This window comes from Coffea eugenioides, chromosome 3 (genome assembly GCF_003713205.1).
Source record: "Coffea eugenioides isolate CCC68of chromosome 3, Ceug_1.0, whole genome shotgun sequence".
Classification (NCBI taxonomy): Eukaryota; Viridiplantae; Streptophyta; class Magnoliopsida; order Gentianales; family Rubiaceae; genus Coffea; species Coffea eugenioides.
In genome coordinates this window covers 8,305,220-8,316,308 of record NC_040037.1, presented here as the reverse complement: position 1 = coordinate 8,316,308, position 11,089 = coordinate 8,305,220, and the positions used below count along the sequence as shown (strand labels likewise).

The 11,089-nt window shown below is 35.3% G+C and overlaps 1 protein-coding gene across 1 annotated transcript; it reads left to right on the top strand.

The window, feature by feature from the left end:
- The first annotated feature begins 501 nt into the window (after window positions 1-501).
- On the top strand, window positions 502-1,296 carry LOC113765933. Its single transcript, XM_027310171.1, has one exon. It carries the CDS (start codon window positions 502-504, stop codon window positions 1,294-1,296), a length of 795 nt encoding a protein of 264 aa, XP_027165972.1.
- The last annotated feature ends 9,793 nt before the right edge of the window (window positions 1,297-11,089 follow it).

Genomic DNA, 11,089 nt, shown 5'->3' with positions numbered 1-11,089 from the left:
AAAACAACCAGCCAGCCAGTACAGTAGATACAGAAAATCCAAGAGAGAAAGGAAGAACATCAAGGTCTCTACCATGGCTTTACTTATTTCCGAGGTTTCTAAAATGTTTGAACTTTTCTTCGAGCAAAGTTGTTTTTGGTAAAAGAATCTAGACTTCATCAAATAGATTTTGAATTGGAAGAAAATAGCACGGTATAAAAGCAAAGCCTTACAGAATTTGAATTGGAAGAAAATAGCACAGTGTTGGAGATGTGCACATGTGCCTTAGTCTGAAGAACGAGTCTTTAGGAATGTTTTATTTGTTGCTTGTTTTTAGGAAATCAGTTGCATATGTTTAGGAGTTTATTATGTAGTGGGGTTATGCTCAGAAGTCATGGGAACATGGATTATGTAGTGGGTCATGCTTCCCAAAACATATCAAAAGCTAAACTACAAATTGGCATCAGAGCTCTTATCTTGAGGGACCTGTAAGATTGAGTGATATAAACAAAAACTTTCAGAATGGAGGCTGATACACAATCACTCTTCAATCATGTTGATCCACCAGTTTTTGATGGCCAAAATTATCAAGCATGGGCTGTTAGGATGACAGTCCACCTTGAGGCATTGGATCTTTGGGAGGCTATAGAAGAAGATTATGATGTTCCACTGCTACCAGCAAATCCAACGGTGGCACAAATGAAGAATCATAAGGATAGAAAAACAAGGAAGTCAAAGGCTAAAGCATATCTTTTCTCTGCCGTTTCAAGCACCATATTTACCAGGATCATGAATCTGGAATCAGCCAAAGACATATGGGAATATCTCAAGAAAGAGTACCAGAGCAATGAAAGAACCAAGAATATGCAAGTGCTCAACCTAATCAGAGAGTTCAAGATGGTGAAGATGAAGGAGTCAGAAACGATTAAAGACTACTCTGACAAGCTGCTAGGCATTGTTAACAAGGTGAGACTGCTCGGTAAGAACTTTTCTGATGAGAGAATCGTCCAAAAAATTCTTGTCACTTTGCCTGAGAAATATGAGTCTAAAATTTCTTCTTTGGAAGAGTCTAAAGATCTGTCAAGCATATCCTTGGCAGAGTTAGTTAATGCTTTGCAGGCTCTAGAGAAAAGAAGAATGATAAGGAAAGAAGAAACTGTAGAAGGTGCTTTCAAAGCCAAATCAGAAAATTCTAGAGGAGGAAAAGACAAGAAAATTATGGAGAACGACAGCAAGTTTAGCAAAGCCAACAAAAATGATGCAAGTTCACCTTGCCCATATTGCAAGAAGTTGAACCATATGCCAAAAAGGTGTTGATGGAGACCTGATATCAAGTGTAGAAAGTGTGGCAATATGGGACACATGGAGAGGGTCTGCAAATCGCAACAGTTCGAAACAGCAGGAGTGTCCACAGAACAACAAGAGGAAGAACAACTCTTCGTGGCTACGTGCTTTGCTACCAACAACAGCTCAAGTGATTCCTGGTTGATAGATAGTGGCTGCACCAACCACATGACCAATGATCAAGCTCTTTTTACAGAGATTGATAAGACTCTCATTTCTAAAGTAAAAATTGGAAATGGTGAGTTTATCTCAGTCAAGGGGAAAGGGACCGTGGCTATTGAAAGCTTGACAGGTTTGAAACACATCACTGATGTTTTATATGTGCCTGATATTGATCAAAACTTGCTTAGTGTTGGACAGCTTGTTGAAAAAGGTTTTAAAGTTATTTTTGAAGACAAGTGGTGCTTAATCAAGGATGCAAGGGGCAAAGATGTGTTTAAAGTGAAGATGAGAGCCAAGAGCTTTGCCTTAAATTTGATGGAGGATGAGCACGCAGCACTTGCAAGTCATATAAGCAATGCAGAATTGTGGCATAAAAGACTTGGGCATTTCCATCATGCTGGACTTTTATATATGTAGAAAAATAACTTTGTGAAGGGTGTAGCATTGTTGGAGGATAAACTAGCAGATTGTGTGGCTTGTCAATATGGAAAGCAAGTAAGAAAACCATTTTCTCAATCAGCCTGGAGAGCATCACACATGCTGGAACTTGTACACACAGATGTTGGAGGACCTCAAGCAATTCCATCCTTGAATGGTAGTAAATACTATATTGTCTTTATAGATGATTATACTAGATTTTGCTGGATTTATTTTCTCAAATCCAAAGCTGAGGTTGCTAACACTTTTTGGAAGTTTAAAGCTTTTGTGGAGAATCAAAGTAATTGCAAGCTGCGTATAATAAGGTCTGACAATGGGAAAGAGTACACAAATGAAGTTTTTGACAAGTTTTGTGAGGAAACCGGCATTGAACACCAACTCACATCACCTTACACTCCACAACAGAATGGTGTGAGTGAAAGGAAAAATCGGAGCATCATGGAGATGGCGAGGTGCATGCTATATGAAAAGGAGTTACCAAAGAATCTTTGGGCAGAAGCTGCAAGCACAGCAGTTTTCCTGTTAACTAAGCTGCCAACTAGAGTTGTACAAGGAAAAACACATTTGAGGCCTGGTTTGGCTACAAACCAGATTTACAAAATCTAAGAACTTTTGGTTGCCTCTCTTTTTCTTATGTGCCACAGGTGAAACGAGACAAACTTGACAAGAAGGCAGAAGCAGGTATTTTTGTTGGTTATAGCAGCACTTCCAAAGCTTACAGAATTTTTCAACCACAAAATGGGAAAATTATTGTAAGTCGAGATGTCAAGTTTATGGAAGATAAACAATGGAGTTGGGAGAAATCATTAAAAAAACAGGTGCTAGTGGATACACATTATCTTGATGACAATATCGATGATGTCCCAACTCGTGGCACAAGATCTCTATCTGATATCTATGAAAGAAGCAATGTTGCTGTTTTTGAACCTGCAGAATTTAAGGAAGCAGAGAAAGATGACAACTGGATTGAAGCCATGAGAGAGGAGCTTCATATGATCGAGAAGAATGGCACTTGGGAATTGGTAGACAAACCTCAAAATAGAAAGATCATTGGAGTGAAATAGGTTTACAGAACCAAATTCAATGCTGATGGTTCTGTTAACAAACTCAAAGCCAGGTTAGTTGTGAAGGGGTATAGTCAAATTTTTGGGGTAGATTTTTCAGAAACTTTTGCTCCTATTGCACGTTTAGACACTATCAGGATGTTGTTGGCCTTGGCTGCACAAAAAGGTTGGAAACTTTACTAGTTGGATGTAAAGTCAGCCTTTTTAAATGGTTATCTTCGAGAAGAAATCTATGTTGAACAACCAGAGGGATTTCATGTTAAAGGACAGGAGGAGAAAGTTTACAGATTAAGAAAGGCTTTATATGGTCTTAAGCAAGCTCCCAGGGCCTGGTATAGTAGAGTTGACAATTATCTTCAAAGTCTTGAGTTTGTTAAAAGTCCAAGTGAAGCCACTTTATATGTGAAGAAATCAAATGCCAACTTAATTATAGTGTCTATTTATGTTGATGATCTGCTTGTTACAAGGAGTAATGAGAAGCTAGTGGATGAATTTAAAGCTGAAATGTTCAAAGCTTTTGAAATGACAGATCTCGGTTTATTGACCTACTTCCTAGGAATGGAGGTGAAGCAAGGCCATGATGGAGTCTTCATATGTCAAAAGAAGTTTGCAAAGGAAATTCTTAAGAAATTTCATATGGAAAATTGCAAAGAGATTAGTACACCAATGAATCAAAAGGAGAAGTTTAGCAAAGAAGATGGAGCTGAAAAGGTTAATGAAGGGCTATACAGGAGTCTGATCGATTGTTCGATGTATCTCACAGCCACAAGACCAGATATAATGTTTGCAGTAAGCTTGATGTCAAGGTTTATGAATTGTGCCAGTGAAGTGCATTTTCCAGCTGCTAAACGTATTTTAAGATATGTCAAGGGTACAACAGATTCTGGCATTAAGTATTCCTATTGTGATGATTTCCGGCTTCAAGGATTCTCTGACAGTGATTGGGCAGGTTCTACCAAGGACATGAGAAGCACAACTGGTTTTTGTTTTACTTTTGGTTCAGGTGTTTTTTCATGGAGTTCAAAAAAGCAAGATGTGGTTGCTCAAAGTACAGCAGAGGCAGAATTTATTGCAGCAAATGCTACGGTGAACCAAGCGATTTGGATAAGAAAATTACTTGTAGACTTGCACATGAATCAGATTGAGCCAACAGAGATTTTTGTAGATAATCAAGCTGCTATTGCAATCTCAAAGGACCCTGTTTTTCATGGAAAAACAAAGCACTTCAATATCAAGCTGTATCACTTAAGAGAAGAGCAGAGAGCTGGTGAAATCAAACTGATTTATTGCAAGACAGAGGAGCAGATTGCAGAAGTGCTGACCAAAGCCCTTCCAAAAGCAAGATTTGAAAAATTGAGAATCAAGTTAGGTGTTTGCAAACACTAAGGCAAGGAGGAGATTGTTGGAGATGTGCACATGTGCCTTAGTCTGCAGAACGAGTCTTTAGGAATGTTTTATTTGTTGCTTGTTTTTAGGAAATCAGTTGCATATGTTTAGGAATTGTTATTATGTAGTGGGTTATGCTCAGAAGTCATGGGAACATGGATTATGTAGTGGGTCATGCTTCCCAAAACATATCAAAAGCTAAACTACACACAGTATAAAAACAAACCTTACAGAATTCCATTACTAGCTCACTACTCGTGGTATTAATTATCCGGATAACTAGCTACCAGACAAGGGTAAAATTCCTTTATCTAGCTTGGATTGTAATCAGGATAATTGACCACATCTCACACTCTACTTTTAACTTCTGACAACTTCTTAATGGAGCAATACTTGTTTCCAGCTTCTCGTGGAGAAGATTCTGATTCCAGACAACCAGGTAGTGCAGTTGACAGAGAAATTCCAATGGAGGGAAATCAAGGTCTCTACTACGCCTTTACTGATTTCCTGCAGTTTTGGAATTGTTTGAACTTGCATTTGGTTAACAAATCTAAACTTTATGACATGCAGAACATGGAGGGAAGTAAATTTTGAATATTGGAAGAAATAACTACAGTATAACAACAAAAAGTAACAGCAAAACCATTACAACCTCGTAGCATCAGTAGCCAAATGGTTGACAATTTACAGTGATACACGGCATAGGAGATATTTTCTGAGGCTCAACTTCTGCATGCCTTGTTCTATGCAATGCAATCAGCTAGCTGATTTCTGCACAAAAATATCATGCTAAGAACTTCTAAATTACTAAGATGCTAGACGCATACCACAGTAACAGAAATCACAGAGTTCAACACCCTTATGAGTTGCTTGTCTAATATATTTTACCTCTGCTATGCTTAACTACTAAAGGATCTGCATCAGTGCATCTGGTACTTACTTTCAAAAAGGAAAACATTATGTACTCATTTGTGGCCACTAGGGTTTCTATAGAAGGGTGCGAACTGTGAAGATGGTATAGACTGGTTTGCTCTGTCAGCCTTGTGTCCTCTCCAGTTGTTTAAATTCATCGCAGCTCAATTTACAGGATGCATTATCTTCTGGAGAGCCATTAAATAAAATAAAACTTTAGCAATTTAGCCACTATATATCTAATGAAACTATTAACATGTGAATTGGTCACATACTCTCATGTTTCAAATTATTTAAAAAAAAATAAAGGTGCAACTTTATGTAAAGAGAGAAGATATATCACAATTCCTAAGAGATTCATTTTAACAGAAGTATAGCACTTTTATTTGTTGTTCAAATAGTATAGAGCATTGTTATAACAGCTAATGCTTCTACACAGGAGTCCTTGTACTTTCAGGAATATGGTTTGTTGCTGCAACATAAGGTTTATTTTACCATTTTGATTTAAAATCATTCTAAAACATTAAGCTAGGAAAGAGGAGTCTGGTATTTGTGCCCATATGAATTGACATAATCCCTTTAACTTCAGAATCAAGGGCTAATGTTTTTCTTTTGCTTTTCACATCTCCTAGATGACCCAATTCTCCTTGAATCTTTATCTCAGGTTGACATGGTTTTAAACAAGTTCACTCTTTTCTTCATGAATTACTCATTTCATCTGAGTCACTTGCCTGAAAGATATCAGGGATCTCAAGAACTCATCCATCTTTACACAAGGCCAAATTTTTGCGATACTGTGTTCGGGTCGAATTGTACCTACCAGCGTTCTGGATTCCTGCGACTATGTTCACATTGCACAATTGTTATTATTATCTATGAATATATTGCTTTTGGTTTTGTGCTAATATTGTGACAAAACGTTCAGGAGTACACTAATTTTAGAAGTATTTGGCCTTTGGCTGCTTGTGATTTAGGAAGAGGACTACAAAACAATTTGGCAGATTATCAGCCTAAATTATTTAATCTTTTCTAAACATGTATGTTCCACATGAGCAATTATAGAATAGCTTACAAAGAATTATGAACAATGTAGGCTGGAAGTGATGTCATACCATGCTATACATGTTAATGCAGGTACAGGATTTTATAGTTCGTAATTTGTTTTCTAAACTAATCACTTGCCAATTTCAAACAAGCAGGAAAAGAGCTCAACAATGAGACCAGGTTTCCAGCTAACTATGCTACCTGCATTCAGTTGTTCAAATTTGTGATCAACTTTGTGCTAGTTATTTTTGGAATTGGTAAGCATCGCTCTACAGTTAATTCTAGTCCAGTGATTATGCAATTTTCTTTCATCCATATTTACTTCTAGTAGCATATTTTTCTGGATAGCTTCCTTCCCTGCCTCAAACTAAGAAAAAAAAAAAGCAAGCAAAAACAGAGTTGCAGTTTATGGGGTTGTATTTAGAACTGAATTCTGGATCCAATTTCCAAGCTAATAATTCATCTATGATATGTAACAAGATTTCCAGGCCTTTCATTGCAGTCAAAAGCTTTTACAGTTAGCTGAATAAGTGTCGAGATCAGCTTTTTCTGTTTAACTTACAGATATTAGCCTTCGAATATATTAGTTTAGCATGGGAAGTAATTTTAGTACAAAGCAATTCTTGCAATGTTTGGTGGTATAAATGTTTCCAATTTCCATGCATGCAGGCTATCAAAAGATTAGTGAGATTAAAAAGATGAAAGAGATGCATTGTTGGGCTGTTAAAATAATGGATGCATTAATTGAGCGTGAGGCACGGTACACGTACAGAAGGAGTGGGACTATTCCTTTACCACCCCCATGCGAATATGGCAATCCTTCAACTTCAGAATCTAATAAGCACAGGATATTGGACACAAAGGTGCAGAGTGACGACCACTCCAATCAAAAAACACAGGATATTAAGGGTACGTGCATATCAATAACAATGCAAATGAGACTTTTTTTTTTGTCAGTGAAGTAACTAAAAAATTCTTCGAATTCTCTCTTTTTTCATGGACATGTTTTAAACTTTCAATAGCATGGAGGTAGATGTTCTATTTATCCAGGACGCAAATAAGAATGAAGGACATTTGAGAAAATTTAAGGGGCAATGCAAAAGGTGAAGGAAGTTTTAGAAAATTTAGGGGCTGCAAATGTTAGACAAATCATTAGATTTAAAAATCTTACTTAGAACCTTTACCAACCAAATTTCCACCCTCAGGTAGAGTTTCGAGAGATATTTTTGACAGTCTAGCTTTATTACCATGTGAATGACTAAAGTTAGAAGAGGCTCAATGGTAATATCTGTGGTTGCCAGAAAATTTGCTCTAATTTAGCTGTAAACATCAAAGTAAAATTTGCTTGTTCCTAGATTGTATAGTACAGAGAAAATATAGCTTCAGGTTCTATGTGATCCATCCAAATTAGTCAGCCAACCCAGTTCCTAAATCTAATCAAACATGAATTGCAGCATTGAAACCATCCTGAAAACTAGTCTCATGAAAAATGACTATCAACTTGAACTTGAGAAACTCTAATGTGTTGAACTAAATTTCTCCCTATATGCCCTCTCTACTTCACCTACCACAATGCCTATTTGTCCAAGATAAATTCATCCTATCAAACAGTTTCTTAACCAGCTCTACTTTTAGACTACGCATACTTTTTACTTTTCACTTTTTACCAAGGCAGTTAAGCGTAAACCTTAATAGCACATTGAAGTAGACACTGGACAAGGTACGAGTACAGAAAATTGAAACAGGAAACGTCATCAGGCAAGTTGCAGGGATGGATACCAATTAATCCACTAACAAATGACATGACTTTATCAGCTGCCGAATTTGTGGAGACGCCATTATTACGTGCAGCAAAGATGGGTATAACAGAGATGGTGGCAAAGATCCTACAAAACTTTCCTGTGGCCATTCAAGACTTGGATGCAGATGAAAAGAATGCCCTGCTCTTGGCAGTTGAGTACAGGCAATCCGAGGTATATGATATGCTGTTGAAGATGAAAATCCCGGAGTCTTTGTTGTATCAACCTGATAAAGAAGGAAACAGTGCAGTGCACCTCGCTGCCAAGTTACCAATATATCAAAATTGGATAGTTCCTGGTGGTGGGTTGCACATGATGTGGGAAAACCGGTTGTATGAGGTACATATTCATCCTTAATTTCAGCTGAGAACAAGCTCTACGTTCCAGCTTATCTTGCAATGTCGTGTAAGTTTCTAATTCCTGGCTGAAATCAAAATATAATGATGCAGAAAGTTAAGCAAGAAGTTCCATCACAATGTTCAAATACGTACAACAATAAAGGCGAGACAGCAAATGAGATTTTCACGAAGACACATGAACAGTTGGCAAAAGATGAAAGAGAGTGGCTTATGAGAACTTCTGAGCCGTGTTCTGTAGTCGCAATACTCATTGCATCTGTGGCATATGCTACAGCATCGACAGTGCCAGGTGGTTTTGACCAAAATACTGGTTATCCACTTCTTCAAAATCAGTCTTCATTTCATGTGTATTCTGTCACGTCAGTGTTAGCTCTATGCTTCTCCATGGCGGCCCTGGTGTTTTTTGTATCTATTCTCACCTCGAGATTCCAACAGCAGGATTTCATAAATAACTTGCCAAAGAAGGTTTTGTTTGGATTGATCTGTCTCTCAACCTCCATCATTGCAATATTGATCTCATTCTGTACTGGCCATTTCTTCGTTCTCAAACATCAATTTCCGAAGCAAGCATTGCCAACATATCTCATTGCCTGTGTGCCTCTAATCGGTTTCGCTCTGGAAAAGCTGCCCGTTTACTTAGACTGGATATGGTCTATGATAACCAAGGTTCCCTACAGGGTACATTATAATTAGTGTACATGTATATATAACTATAGGAAAAGTCTGAAGTAACGATCGTTATAGTAACGAAACTGTTTTTACTTGATATAACAGGTAAAAATACTTTTAGCGACCATTTGATTACCTGTTATACTGGTCATCTAAATAAAATAGTACCAAAAATTTTGGTTAGTAAGTTTTACATAAAAAATAGTAAGTTAACTCAATAAATTAGTAACTTTTATGTCTCAAAAAGTAAATTTGAATAAATATGGAACTTACCTTTTTTTTTGAAGTAAATTACTACTCTATGTCTGAAACTTAGTTTTTTTAGAGTAAGTTTAGTTCAAGTAATAGTAAGTTTTTATAGATTAATAGTAAATATTGTTGATAGAATAGTAAATTTGGTTAATCATCAAAACTTACTAGTTTGTGGCACAAATTTACTATTTTACTTAAAGAAACTTATATGAAACAAGTATTAGGGAGTTTATTTGAAATAATACTAAGATTTTTTTTATTAATAATTGAAGCTTAGTATTATAGTTAGTAATTACTCGTAATGTAAATGTATGATACACAATTGTACGTATCATTTATAAATGTTATATATTTTAAGCATTTTAAATATACTATGAAAACTTTTTTTTTTTGCATATGACCTTATAAATATGTAAGAATAATTTGTCATATTATAAATTTTGAATTTGTGAAAGGTTAGAAAGTTTGGATGACAGTAACAACAAATCTTTCAAGTTATATATAGAATTGCACTTATTTGTACATCACCATATTTTCTATAGATGAATTTTATAGATGAATTTTATGTAAACTGTTAAAATTATGAATTCACAAACGACTAAATCTGACTACTTTATGGCATATATTAGTCTAAATGACTAAAAATTTACTGTAATCATGTGCACGTTGATTGTTGAATTGAAATTTCCTTTATTACTAGCACAATTTCTTCTAATCAAAGCAAAATAAAATCAAATAGCTTTTCCTTTTGTATGCAGTAGTTATGCTTAATAGAAAATTATTAAACCATTTTTACAATACATAATTTCTCCTAAAATTAGTAACATTTTCCATGACCTCTAACCTTGTCAATAATACTAACCACCGACATATAGATAATCTTAAAAGCAAAAGCCATCAATATGACAAAAAAAGAATGTTTTCAGGCTGAACGACAAAAATTGGGATTCTATATAGAATCGAAGAAATTCATCATGAACGAGAATGAATTGCAAAATTATCACATTTCTAATTTCATGTGCATCCAAAATTTCACGTAGCATTAGTTTAGAAGAACTTTCTTTTTTCACACTAAAGAACCAATCCCAGTCTCTACGTCTCTTTTATTTTTTTCTTTAACCATTAAATGGGGTCAAAGTTGTTAGCAGTAAAATACTAAATAAATTTAATTCCATTTCAAACTCTAGTTAATTGTATACTAATATTTTACATCACAATCAATTGAGCACCAATTTTTCTTTTTTTTTTAAGTAGCTATTATTTATTTTATTACTTAGGTTAAATATTTACATATAAAATAATAGCAATAAAATGCCAATCCTCGGATCAATGGAACTTCAATTATTGTTAATAAAACTAATTTTGCATTGATAAAAATTAGTCTACAGAATGAAAAGTCAATGGCAACAATTGCTAAAATATAGCAATTTTTAATTATGGGAAAATAAACAACTAAGTTCCCAAAATATTTCATTTTTATTGTTTAAAAAATCTCAACTTGTTGACTAAATTCAAAATAATTCTATTGTCAAAAATATTTTTTCTCAAATTAACTTTCATGATTAGATGTGAGATACAAATATGGTAAAATATCCCCCATACATATGTCATGGATATTTTAGACTTTTAGTAAAAATAAATTTTTGTTGTTAAAATAACATTGTATCATAGTGTACTAATT

Excerpts from the sequence above, each read along its gene's own strand:
- LOC113765933 (XM_027310171.1), top strand. The coding sequence starts at position 502 with ATGGAGGCTGATACACAATCACTCTTCAATCATGTTGATCCACCAGTT.